The sequence below is a fragment of the Tursiops truncatus genome, chromosome 2 (assembly GCF_011762595.2).
Source record: "Tursiops truncatus isolate mTurTru1 chromosome 2, mTurTru1.mat.Y, whole genome shotgun sequence".
NCBI lineage: Eukaryota > Metazoa > Chordata > Mammalia > Artiodactyla > Delphinidae > Tursiops > Tursiops truncatus.
Genome location: NC_047035.1, coordinates 119,179,837 through 119,194,260, shown reverse-complemented (window position 1 = coordinate 119,194,260; position 14,424 = coordinate 119,179,837). Strand labels below are relative to the sequence as shown.

At 43.6% G+C, this 14,424-nt stretch overlaps 1 protein-coding gene across 6 annotated transcripts in view; it reads right to left on the bottom strand.

Annotated features, from left to right (window-relative positions):
• Positions 1-14,424, bottom strand: part of TBC1D2B (TBC1 domain family member 2B) — an 87,497-nt gene that overhangs the window by 32,723 nt on the left and 40,350 nt on the right. For all 6 annotated transcript variants that reach the window (XM_019950534.3, XM_073801316.1, XM_019950518.3 and 3 more), the window contains exon 4: positions 1,959-2,119. In XM_019950534.3, the coding sequence (XP_019806093.1) occupies positions 1,959-2,119 (161 nt within the window). The remainder of the gene's footprint in view (positions 1-1,958; positions 2,120-14,424) is intronic.

Sequence of the window (14,424 nt, the reverse complement as noted above, 5' to 3'; positions counted from 1 at the left end):
GGAGGGGTTTGGGGATGGAGGCTGTGACTCCTGGTACTGTCCTGTTTCTTCAAGTAAGTGCTGGCTACATGGATATGCTCACTTTGTGAAAATCCATTGAGCTACACATTTCTGATTGGGGGACTTTTCTGTGTGTATGAAGATTAGCTTACTTCCCATGAATGACATGGACAGGAAGCTAGCAGGCTGATTCTTGGAGCCATTACAGGAAATATCCATGAATCATCAAGATAAAAATCCAGAGACATCCTCGTCCCTCCGTGTCTTCCACACAGGCTCCCTCTCAAAGGGATCAGGGGCTGGGCAGAGGCTGAGAAGCTGCTCCCAGACAAGAAGCTGCTGTCCAGGGGTGCTGGGAGTTTCTTGCCCCACCCGAGCCACTGAGCCTTACTGATTCTTCCTTCCCAATCTTGCTACCATTCACCCTTCCATTTCATTCTTAGAGTCTTATGGGGAAGTCAGAGCCAACAGTGTTTACCTTCAACAAGCCAAATCCCCAACACAAATCCCTGTTCCTCAGAAGGCCTTCCCAGTTGACAATGAGCCCCTCTCCTGGGTGCCCCGCTGGCTGTGCCACATGCTGGGTCACGAGGCACGTGACCCACATCTTCACCACGTCACACTGGACCTTAGGGTTCCATGCTACCATCCTGGGGATCACAAGTAAACTCCCTACCAAAGCAAGTCATGTGGTCCTTTCCCAGGGGACAGAAAAACATATTACCTTCAGTAAATATGTGCTCTCAGTAAAGACTTCCTAAAATCCTGCCTCCTCATCCTGCCAGCTCGTGCCAGAATGAAGCATAAGGCAGAATTTCAAAATCATTTATTGTTATTTTACATTTAAAACATCAATGTTCCCTCAATGGATCAATGGATGTAGGATCATGAAGGGCTGCTTAACGCATTAGGCAAAATGCCAATGGAGAGATGTATGAACGGGTCAGGCTGACACCCTAAATCCTGACTGACCTTAATATCACAAAAAGAGGGAAAACCAGATACGATGTGGTTCCAGATGTGATGCAACAAGAAATACACAGCATCCCTAGCCCCCACCCCACCCCAAAATATTCCTGTCATAATTAAAAGTCAACCCTGAATCTGGGCAGGCCTCTACTCTAGCGACAAGTGTATAGGAAATACAGGGATGGAGAAGCATATTCTGTGACCCCGCAAAAATAGAATTAACAAAATCCAGAATGTGGGCAATTCCTTGACAGGTAGACCCTGTTTCTTCAACAGGCGTGGCAAGGGAAACGGAAGACAAAAAACAAACAGAGAGCTGTTCAGACTGAAAGAGACCCAAGAAGACACACAACTAAACACACTTGGGGGCCTGTTAGCCCCTCATTTGCTCGTGCCAACTGCAAGCAGACATTTATGGAACAACTGGGGAAGTAGACAAGAAGGATTTACTGTAAGTGTTTAGGTATAACGATGAAGCTGTGGTTCTTTTGAAGAGTCATCTCTTGGAGATACATACTAAAATGTTTGCAGATGCAAAGGATTAATACCTAGAACTTCCTTTAAAATAACCCAGCAGGTGGTGGGTGCCAGGAGGGGCAGGAGCCCAGAGGAGATACAGAGGAAAAAAGAGAGGCCATAAGTTCAAAACTGTGGAATGTGACACTACAGCTTCTACTTGTGTGTGCACTAACAAATTTCTATAAGTAAAAAGTTTTAGTTTTTTTTAAATCAGTATTTCTGTAAAGAGCACCATGACTTCCAGATCTTCTATCTCCTGAAAAAGTTGCAGAACCACAGGATTGGACAGTTATTTATTTCTTGTGACATCTCATTTTCAAGCCTTTAGGTTTTATTTCCCACAAAGAGAACACAACTCCCGTTGGGTCTCATGCTCCCAGTGATACCTGCTACCAAAGGGTCTCCCACATCACCAGTGGTTAACAGAGGGCAGCGGAGAGAATGAAAGACAGCAGGAACCACATCCATACCTTTGTTTCCTTCAGGGATCTGCTTCTTCCTTTCTTCCTGCACCATGGACTCCTCCAGGTCCTTAGGGCTTGGCTCTAAAAGCTCCCACTCTTCATTGGTGTAAAACACACTCCTCCGACTGTCATGCCCTCTCCCAGGACGAAAAGAAGACATTGAATTTCTATTGGGAAAAATGAAATGTTTTTTTTTTTAAATGGTAAAGCAAAACATAATGTCACATACATACGCTTGGCAAAAACTAAAATCTGATAATAGCAAATGTTGGTGAGGATATGGAGAAATGAGAATTCTCTTACACTGCTGGTGGGAGTATAAATTGGAACTATTGCCATGGAGAACAATTCAGCAACATACAGATAAGTTGAAGAAGTTTTTGCCCTAAGACCCAGTGACCCAGCATTTCTTAGATTCTTCAACATGTGCACAAGGAGACACAAACAAGAACATCCACTGCAGCACTAGTCATATTAGCAAAAAAACCCCAACAACCTAAACATCTATTGACAAGAGAACAGATAAATAAACTGTAGCATATTCGTACGATCAAATACTATACATCACTTAAAGTGAATTCGTTCATTCAACAAATATTAATTAAGTGCCTACAACGTGCCAGGCACTGTTCTAAATGTTTGGGATATGCTAGTGAACAAATATTCCTGTCCTTGTGGAATGTACATTCTATCTAAAGCTACGTGGATCATATGGACAAATATTTTTTCAATGCTGAATAAGAAAAGAAAGAAAATTGAAGAATGATATGTACAACATGATATTTGTTTAAATCTTCACGATAATACTATTAATAGATATCATTTAGAGATACACACATATGTAGTAAAACTTAAAAATCCACACAAGAATGATAATTATCAAATACAGAACATGGTTACTCCTGTGAAGGGCAAGAAAAGAATGGGATCATGGAGACAAGAAAGGATTTGAACCATATCTGTAATGTTTTACTTTGTGTTTTAAAAAGCGCAGCAGAAATTTGACAAAATTATATACTTTAGCAGCGGTTACCCAGGTAATCAATTTACTATACTTTACACTTGCCAGTGTGCTAAAATTATTTCATTAAAACTTTTAAAAACTAGGCTGGGATTTCTACTTCCAATGAAGATGGACTAGGAGGGACTGGATTTACAGCCATCTGAAACAACTGAAAAACTGAACAAAATACAGGAAACAATGACTTTCAGATATTGGACATCAGGCTACACTGGGCAGTGATCCCTGAGAGGTGGAAAACAAACGAGGTAAGGCCCACCCCTGCCCAAGCTTACTGCCTAGACACTTTCCAGGCCACGGTGCAGGCAGGGGGAACCCAGGTGGAGCTCTCCCATGAACTGATAAGACAGCTGGGAATCCCAAGGCAAGGTGGAGTTCACAGCGCACAGTACTGGAGAGAAGAGAGCTGTATGGAGGGCTGCAGAAACATCAGAGGGTTCCCAAGTCTCCAGATGAGTACTATCAGGCTTGTGTGTAAGAAAGCTATCCAAGAATGGGGAAAGAACCATCCCTCTGCTCACACAATCGTGTCTAGTCCCACCGGCCAGAGTGGAAAACCTCACACGTCATGGAGTATGGTAGACTGGTACTTGGAAAAAGGTTACTGACATTATCCCTAGACTAAAGCCTGCTCTCATGCTACCTAAAAAAGCTTAAAAATGAACTTCAAAAGTATCAAACTGTTTCTGAGTAATTAAACTACATTCCAGAGCAAAGCTTTAAGAATATATGTACACGAACACACACAAAAATCTAGCACCCAGAAAGGTAAAACTCATAATATCGGGCATGCAATAAAAATTATCAGGCATGCAAAGAAGAAAATACAACTCATTCTAAGGAGAAAAATCACTAAACAGAAACAGACTCAGAAATGACAAATAATAAAATTAGTAGACAAGGGTTTTAAAAGTTACTGTAACTGTTTCCCCACGTTTGAGAAGCTAGAAGAAAGACTGAACATGTTAAATAGAGATATGGAAGATGTGAGACAAAGATCCCAATCAAAACTTCTAGAGATAGAGGAAAACACAGGCAGAACATTCTTTGACATAAATCACGCAATATTTTTTTAGCTCCATCTCCTAGAGTAATGGAAACAAAAGCAAAAATAAACAAATGGAACCTAATTAAACTTAAAAGCTTTTACACAGCAAAGGAAACCAGAAACAAAATGAAAAGACAACTTACAGAATGGGAGAAAATATTTGCAAATGACACAACCAACAAAAGATTAATTTCCAAAATATACAAACAGTTTACACAGCTCAATATTTAAAAACAAAAAAACCCCAACACAAGCAAAAGAATGGGCAGAAGACCTAAATAAGACATTTCTCCAAAGAAGACATACAGATGGCCAACAGGCATGTGAAAAGATGCTCAATATTGCTAATTATTAGAGCAAGGCAAATCAAAACTACAATGAGGTATCACCTCACACCAGTCAGAATGGCCATTGACAAAAAGTCTACAAACAATAAATGCTGGAGAGGGTGTGGAGAAAAGGGAACCCTCTTGCATTGCTGATGGGAATGTAAATTGGGGAACAGTATGCAGGTTCCTTCAAAGACTAAAAATAGAGTTACCATATGATCCAGCAATCCCCTTCCTGGGCATATATCCAGAAAAGACGAAAACTCTAATTTGAAAAGATACATGCACCTCAATGTTCACTGCAGCACTATTTACAATAGCCAAGACATGGAAGCAACCTAAATGCCTGTCGACAGATGAATGGTTAAAGAAGAGGTGGTACATATATACAATGGAATATTACTCAGCCATAAAAAAGAATGAAACACTGCCATTTGCAGCAACATGTTTGGACCTAGAGATTATCATACTAACTGAAGTAAGTCAGGCAGAGAAAGACAAATATCATATGATATCATTTATATGTGGAATTGAAGAAACTGACACAAATGAACTTACCTATGAAATAGAAACAGACTCACAGACATAGAAAGCAAACTTATGGTAAGCAAATTTATGGTTACAAAGGGGGAAGGGGATGGGGAGGGCTAAATTAGGAGTCTGGAATTAACATATACACACTACTATTATAAAATTAACAACGAGGACCTACTGTATAGCACAGGGAACTATATTCAATATCTTGTAATAACCTATAATAGAAAAGAATCCGAAAAAGAATATATAACTGAATCACTCTGCTGTATACCTGAAACTAACATAACATTGTAAATCAACTATACTTCAATTAAAAATAACCTAGGGAAAAATAAAAAAAAAAAAAATAACCTAGGGGGCTTCCCTGGTGGCACAGTGGTTGAGAGTCCACCTGCCAATACAGGGGACACGGGTTCGTGCCCCGGTCCGGGAAGATCCCACATGCCGCGGAGCGGCTGGGCCCGTGAGCCATGGCCGCTGAGCCTGCGCATCCGGAGACTGTGCTCCGCAACGGGAGAGGCCACAGCAGTGAGAGGCCCGTGTATCGCAAAAAAATAAATAAATAATAAAAAAATAACCTAGGGATAAAACTACAATGTCTATGATGAAAATACACTAGATGGGATTAATAGCAGATGAGATATTGCAGAAGGAAAGATTGGTGAACTTGATGACAGTGCAATAGAAACTATCCAAAATAAAACAGAGAGAAGAAAGACGAAGGAAGAATCAACAAGCCATGGGGTAATGTTAAGCATGTAATAATGTCAACTGATGTTCAACAAGGGTACCAAGAAATTCAATGGGGAAAAGATAGTCTTTTCAAAAAGTGATACTACATCTGGTTATCTGTATGGGAAAAAATGAACTTCAACCCTTACTTCACATAATACATAAAAATTAACTTAAAATATATAAATGAGTAAGAATTAAAACAATTAAGCTTCTGGAAGAAAACAGGGAAGAAAATATTTGTGACATTGGGTTAAGCAAAGATTTCCTACACAGAACACAAAAAGCACAATCTGTAACAGATTAAAATGATAAAAGAACTTTATCAAGATTTAAAAGTTCTTCTTGGAAAAATATTTGCAAAACCTATATCTGACAAAAGGCTTGTATTCAGAAAATATAAAGAACTCTTACAACTCAATAATAAGAGAATAAACAATTCAATTTAAAAGTGGGTGAAGGACTTGAATAGTCATTTCTCCAAAGATATACAGATGGCCAACAAGTCCATGAAAAGATACTCAACGTTATTAATTATCAGGGAAATGCAACTTAAAATCAAAATGAACCACACCCACCACAATGGCTAAAGTTAAAAACACCAGCAAGTGTCCAAGTGTACCAAGTGTCAGGAAGGATGTGGAGCAACTGCAATAGTCAGGTACTGCTAATGGGAACACAGAATGGGGCAGCCACCTGGAGGACAGTAGGGCAGTATGTTATCAAGTTGAATATACACTTAACTAAACAGCTCAGCAATCCCAATCCCACATATTTACCCAAAAGAAATGAAAACATGTCTACATGTAGGACTTGGATGTGAATACTCAGAGCAAGCATTATTCATAACAGCCATGAACTGGATATCAACCAAAGATCTGTCAACTGGTGAATGGAAAACCAAACTGTGACATATCCATACTTACTGCATACTATTAAGGAATAAAGAAGGAATGAGATGTGAAAACACTCCACAAAATAAATGAGTCTCAAAAAGATGATGCTAAATGAAAGAAGACATACAAATACAGTATGATTCCATATATATGAAATTCTTAAAAATTTCATGCAAAGGGGCATGAGGGAAACTTCCAGGTGGTGCAAGTTTCCCTCCTGCAAGTTTCTAAACTCCATCAGCCTGTACACCTAACATAGATAAATTATACTTCAGTAAGGTTATTAAAATAAAGAAACAGGGACTTCCCTGATGGTGCAGTGGATAAGACTCTGCGCTCCCAATGCAGGGAGCCCAGGTTCAATCCCTGGTCAGAGAACTAGATCCTGCATGCATGCCACAACTAAGGAGCCCATGAGCCGCAACTAAGGAGCCCACATGCTGCAACTAAGGAGCCCATGAGCCGCAACTAAGGAGCCCACATGCTGCAACTAAGACCCAGCACAACCAAATAAACAAGGAAATATTTAAAAATAAAGAAAAACAAATATAGAAGAGGAAGAAATTGTGCATCATTTGGAGTTTCCTGAGGTAGATTAAAGGTAGGGGATGAAAAGGTAGCTTCATCTCTAGTGTGAATCAGATGACATTCTCATGTAAAATAGTCATTTTCAGTGTTTTATGTTTTTGAAAGCATGATTTTTTTCGCTTTATTTGAATTTCATTAAAGTGCGTTAAGAATTTAGAAGAATGCAGAGAAATTACCTAAAACATTTATGTTCACATCACTCTGTTTTAACAAGGAGTCACCAGGAACCTGGCAATTATACCTGCTTATATGTTTACACCTGCTAAAAGTTTTCTTATGGTTTATTTACTGGGACCAAGAGTGAACTGGCAAACAAACAATGTAGAGCTTGTTACATGTACCTTTTATTTCCTAAGTCTCTTCTAGTGCCTGGCAACCGTGCTACACATCTTCCCAGAGAACTGCATAGGGGAATGCTAGTAAAATCCCCACTATAACCCAATGAGCAAAGTTGAAGTAAAGGCTGATTTTATAAAAATTACAGAATTGTGGAGAAAGCTATTTCAAAATAGTTGCTCAGGAAAAAAAGACACTTTCACAAATGCTCCATATACTTTTGCTCATTTCTTTGATACAATTAGCTGGGTACACTGGACCCACTACAATATAAAATTTCAGTTGCCCCACTTATGGCCAGGGTCTCACAGCAGCCTTCACTTACATGTGGCATGTTACTATCACCACCATCGAATTGAGAAGTTAAATTCTCCTTGCCATTTGCCGGAGCCTTCAAACTGTGCTACTCAGCCCTGGTCCTTAAATGGTAGATACAAGAGGGAGGAATGAGAGAACAGGGAAGAACAGAGCATGCCTGGGGAGAGAGAACAGCAACTTAAATGACTCAGAACTTCCACACGCCCTCCTTCTCTCCAACATGGTCTTGGCATCCCTGCCTTGTCACGAGGCCCACCTGCACAAATGCCATGCTCTCACCTGTGGCTGAGGGACTGAGCCTCGGTTGCGGGAGGTACCACCTGCCAAGCCTTAAGTGATGAAGAAACCAGATCTGGCTCAAAGCGAAAACCTCTTTAAGCTGAAACACTATAGAGCCAATCCCTGCTTTAGATCTTAGTGGTAAAACCGAATTCTGTGACTGTGCAACATGGGGGTCAGTAAAGTATATGCTTCTGAAACCACTCGTCCTATCCGCTCCGGTCAGCAGAGGCCTCTGCACTGACCAGCTGTCCTGCCTGTGCACTAATTAGAATTCACTGCCAGTTTAAACGGGGTTCTGCTGGCTGATGCTCGAGGCCGTTCTCATACAGTGCTTGCCCTTTAAAGAACCCAATGTCATCTGACAAACCTTTGAGAGCAACTTCTGTGTCCTTTCAGGCATGGTGCTAGGTGCCTGCTGTTTTGTTCAATAAACACTCAGCTACTCTGATCTGAAGTGAAAACCAGGAGACCACCAGGCAGCCAAATGTCACCTTGACAGCTGCAGTGTTCAGGCTGAACTTTTAAAAACAAACACCAGCAACCACACTGTAAATCCTATTTCATTGTAAATACTCCGATGAAAATTTAAAAACAAACAAACCAAATACCAGCAATCTATATAATTAATAAGAAAACCTGTTTCTAGGTTTACATATTTCAGTTCAATTTCTCTACATACAGGTTAAAATGTCCACCTAAAACAGTAATAATTTTTTCAACATTCATTTCAACTCTGATAATCAGCTAGAGTTTTACAAGTTGACAGAATGGCTGGAAAATGCCCCATTAAATCCTTCAAGAGCTCACAGCTCTACAAACACCCTGCCCAGCCAAGTTTTGGCCTCTGCTACTACCTTGTACGTGTCAGGAAGACAGGGGCAGAAGGAGAGCAGGCTACCTCCAGGGCAGCCAATCAGCTCCATCCCTCCTAACTACAAGCCCTGTCAAGAGAAACAAAAAGTGGGGGCGGGGGGGCTCTGATTGGCAATAGCTATCCTAATAAAGACGATGCAGTATCTCCTCTCGCACACATCAATTCTTCAGATAGATTCTCACAAGGACATGGAGACGTATGTCAGGGATACCAGGACAATGTTATTTGAAATAATTAAAAAAAGGAGAAATAACCAAAAGGGACTTGCAGATGTGATTATATTAAGATCTTGAGATGGGGAGATGACCCTGCATGATCTGAGAGGGCCCTAAATGTCATCACGAGTGTCCTTATAAGAGAGAGGCAGAGGAAGATATCTCTATAAGAAGGGGAGCAAGTGACGTGACTGGGGAGGCAGATTAGAGTGATGCGGCCACGGGCCGAGGAATGCTGGCAGCCACCAGGAGCTGGAAGAGGCCAGGGACGCATTCCCATCTGGAGCCTCCAGAAGGAACCAGCCCAGCTGACACCTTGACTTGAGTCCAGTGAGACTGATTTGGACTTCTGGCCTCCAGAACTCTAAAAGAATGAATTTATGTTGTTTTAACCCACCAAGTTTATGGTAATTTGTTACAGCAGCCAGAGCAAATGAACACAACCACTCTCCAATAAGCTACTGCCCTTCGAACCATGGGCTTTGCAAGACTACTTTTTGTTACAGTCCGTATTTCAACAGGCATTCAAGTTTGGAGCATTATATCTAAAGTTAAAATATATTTATTGTTGACATAATAGGAAAGAAGTGTCATCAGAAAGGCCCTTTCCAGGGACTTCCCTGGTGGTCCAGTGGGTAAGATTCTGTACTCCCAATGCAGGGGGCTCAGGTTCGATCCCTGGTTGGGGAACTAGATCCCACATGCATGCCACAACTAAGAAGTCCTCATGCCGCAACTAAAGATCCCTCATGCCACAACAAAGATCCCATGTGCCGCAACTAAGACCCGGGCAGCCTTAATAAATAAATAAATATTTTTTTTAAAAAAAAGAGAGAAAGGCCCTTTCCAAAATATCCTATACATTTAATGTGGATAATGAGTCCACCTATTCTAAAGAACACACATCTAATAAAATGTGCACTGCCTCAAAAGAAAAAGAATCAAAGTAAAACTAATCTCATCATAGAATTTCCAGGCAGGTACAGCTCTACCGGCTTCCTATTGCCCAAAGGACAGACACTACCCCATCCCTTCACCCTGGGCCTCACGGCCTCTTCAGCAACTGTTTGATCATCACCTCCACCCAGCACCCTAAGCTCCCAGCACATGAATCTGTGAACTCATGAAACCCTGTTCTGACTTCCACACCTTTGCATAGGTGAGTCTCTGTACTTACCTTCCCCTTTGGCAGGTCCCACCTCATCCTCCACGGCACAGCCTGCCCTCCCCAACCTTCTCCCCGACCACCCCCTCAGTGCACCCGGGGAGGCATGACATGCTGGGTTCAGCCCTCAACTGCACCCTACAGTGCCTTATGACAGGACTCCTTACCTGCCTGTCTGTCTCCCCTGAGGACTCTAAGTACCTCAAACGCAGGGAGGGACTACCTCTTATCCAATGGAGCACCCAGGCCACAGAGGAGGGGGAAGAGGAAGATGCAAAGATGACTGGGGGGGGCGGGGGCGCGGAGCCAGGCTACACAACCAGAGGCAGCCTTCCAAGCAGTGCTTCTCAAACTATGGGTAGCAACCCATTAGCGGGCCAGGAGATAGAATTAAAGAGCCATGAAATCAATTTCGAGGGTCATGATGGGAATTTTTTTAATACATTGGAAGAGAAATTAGTACTCGGCTTTACTAGATATATCCGTTAAAATTGCATGAAAATTTCTGTTTCAGTTTTGTGTGCTTACAAACAGTATACACTTATGTATGAATGTATATTATTTGCTGTGGATTCCCAGTCAAGAAGGTGAACAACACTTCATTAGAAGGAAACCCCTTCCCAGGAGGCCAAATAGCAGAGACAGCACCCACGGAACTGCAGCCCCTGGCAGGAGGGTGTGGACAGTGCCACCCGCACGTGTGCACAGGGTGAGGACAAACCCCAAGCAGCAGGAACAGAGTGCTTCTGCCCTGGGAAGGGTACTGAGCCCTTCGCTCATCATTCCTTCCTCAAGCAGGCTCCAGACACCCACCACGTGCCAAGTACCATGTGAGGTGCTGGGGACACACCCAGCCAGGACAGACAGCGTCCCTGCCCCCCCATGGAGGCCCCAGCCCCACCAGGGAGGTGGACCACAGACAAGAATGCAAAGAAACAGAATCATTCCAAGTGGTAGTAAGGGCTGTGAAGGAAAAGCAGGGGGGTGGGTGGAACGAGGCTCCCCTGAAGGGTGACCGGGAGTCACCGGGAGGAGAGAGCCCTCCCAGCAAAAGGTCAGCCTGACCAGGGCCTGTAGGGAAGACAGTGCGTTTGAAGAACCGAAAGAGGCCAAGCAGGCCTGAGATAGGGGAGATGAGCCCACTGGCCCTCTAATGCCACGTTCAGCAGCGTAGCCTGCGGCCTAAGGCAATGAGACGCCTCCCGAAAGGCTTGAGCTAGTGGCAAGAACTGATGCGGGTCACTGAGAGTATAGGGCCCCTGCCATAGGTGGGCCCAGGACCGGCAGACGGTACAGGGTGCAGGCAGCTTTCCCTTCCCAGCCCCCAACTCTAAATACAATGGCAGACGTGGGCCAACTACTCTCTCCCTCGGTGGCCCTGAACAAGGCACCCAAGTTCTCTGAGCCTGTTTCCCATGCTGACTAGGATGACCACACATCCCAGCCAGGGTTATAAGCCAAAGTCATCGCTCCTCTCACCACTGCAGCAATTTTCATGGAGCGGTGTCATGCAACCGTGGCCCTTCTGATTCGTGGGCCCCCAGAAGTGTGCGGCCAGTGGAGGTGGAGAGGACTGCTGGGACAGAGCTGCTGAGCATGACCCTTGCTCCCCAAGGAGCTGTCGGAGAGGACTGGGCGCTAATGCAGCAAGGTGCAGGAAGCCCAGCCAACTCCCGCAATCACTGAAACTCTGCCAGCCAGGAAGCCGGTCACCGTCCTTCATGCTTCCCTCTCCAAGAGGCTTGGCTTTGAAACATCAGCGTGGGGCAGCAGCATGGTGACTAAATTCTGTCTTGTATAGACAGAGCTGTGCCTTACAAGGGAAACCACAAATAAGTACCATGTTACAGTTACTGGGCATGAACGACTTCCCCAAATTCACCAACCATCTGCCTGCTTTGGTCTGGGCCGCACCCTCTGCTACAAACTGGGGATGAGCCACCAGGCATGGTCCTAGCCAGCAAAACCAGAACAGTCTCCTGAGAACACCAGCCATGCACACAAGTAACTATACCTGGCCTGAGGGGTCAAGAGGGAAGCAAAAAACAAAGGGTCAGAGCAGGTCAGCAGCTAGCAGAAGACCTATCAGAGGCAAGCCCAGAAGGACAAGCACACCTTCCCAGTCACCCTGGTCTTCACACCCATCCTCCAGAAAGGCACCCTCTACTTTATTTATGGATAATAAAGTAAAGATCCACTTCACTTACTGGCTCAACGGAGGCAGGGTAACAACAGTGGCAGCAATACCAACAGGACTGGATCGTGTGACCACTTTTTCCTGAGCACTTACGATGAGTTAGACACTGAGCTAGGCAGTTCTTATTTCTAACCTTAACACACCCACCCACTGGGGAAGGGTATTCACACACACACACCAATTTACTAATGGAGAATATAAAGCTCAGAGAAGTTAAGTTACTGGCTCAACATCACACAGCTAATGAGTAGCAGGACTGTGATTACAAAACCCAGGCTGACTACAAAGAGCACGAGCCACGGCGTGACCCCACTCCTGAGCACAAGTAGAGCTGGACCCTGGGAGCTGCCGGCCACATGTCAGGCATGGCTGAGCACCTGGCAATGGACTCACAGAACCACAGGGCAATGCTCATTGCCATCACATAACCCGCAGCACTGCTGCAGCCTAAGCACACCTCCCACGCCTACCCATCTTGTTCAAACTCTGCACGGCCTCCAGGGCACACACTCCCACTCCCACCCCCACGCATGCACACTCACACGTGGACCAGCCAGAACTGCACGTGAGAGCTTTTACCTGAATTCTTTTATCTGAAGTGATCTGGACTGTTAGTAGATTAATGAAAACGTTGGTTAAAGCAGGAAACCATTTAACAGTAACTGAAAACAAACACATGCACCAATAAAGGCACAAGTCAGTGTGCGCTGGTGTGCCAGCCTCCAGATGTAGGCCAGCCAAGGCTTCTTCTTGAGTCTGAGGTTACTGAACACAGTTCCCTGGTATCTTTTTAGGATAAATCACACCCATAAGACATCATCTAACTTTTCCAAATTTGTTTTGCTTCTTTTTAAAAAGTAGAATGGGGACTTACAGTTGTGAAACAATCTAAGTATAGAATCTTTACAGGTTTTGAACAATTTTTTTTTTCCTATCTTTCACAACTGTGCCACCCACATCCTGGCAGTGTTTTAATGACTCACCTTTATGAAATTTCCCCCAAGCGTTCAACTTACTTTTCACAGAAAAAACATTTCATTTTAATATGTTATGGGTTTACTAAGTATTTCACTGAATTATGTAATTACAAGAACAAGTACAACTAGTTAGGAACAAAGCCAGCCAACTATTGGTAAGTTTGCAGGTGGCTGGTGGGAGCAGAGGCACAGGGTGCCCTGCGGTAGCCCATTAGTCTCGTGCGGTCATTGCGGACCACAGCTCTATAGAGGGAATTTAGAATGTCAGTTAAATAGGGGAGCTGGTGGAATGGAAGCTGGTTAAGAGAGTTTCAACTGTATTGATAAACACAATAAAAGCACAGCAGACAAGCAACCAATTATCCCTCAAGGGGCTTCCCTGGAGGCGCAGTGGTTAAGAATCCGCCTGCCAATGCAGGGGACACGGGTTTGAGGCCTGGTCCAGGAAGATCCCACGTGCCACGGAGCAGCTAAGCCCATGCACCACAACTATGGAGCCTGCCCTCTAGAGCCCATGAGCCACAACTACTGAGCCCGTGTGCCACAACTACTGAGCCCACACGTGCCACAACTACTGAGCCCACGCACCTAGAGCCCATGCTCTGCAACAAGAGAAGCCACTGCAATGAGAAGCCCGCTCGCCGCAACTAGAGTAGCCCGTGGGCAACAACGAAGACCCAATGCAGCCAAAGATAAAATAAATTAAATAAATTTTTTAAAAAACTTAAACAAAAAATTATCCCTTAATCCATGACTACACTTTAATTAAAACACCATTTTAAATTTATATAAAATATATGTAATTTTTGAGCCACGAATTTATAACATAGAAATATTGCTTTAATACTTCTGTGGTCATTAAAATCTCTCTACGCACCTAAAGCATCCTATTTAAACCTTCGCTAAGCACGCCGTAAGTAAAAAAAAGAAAAAAACCATAAACACCTAAGATCCATA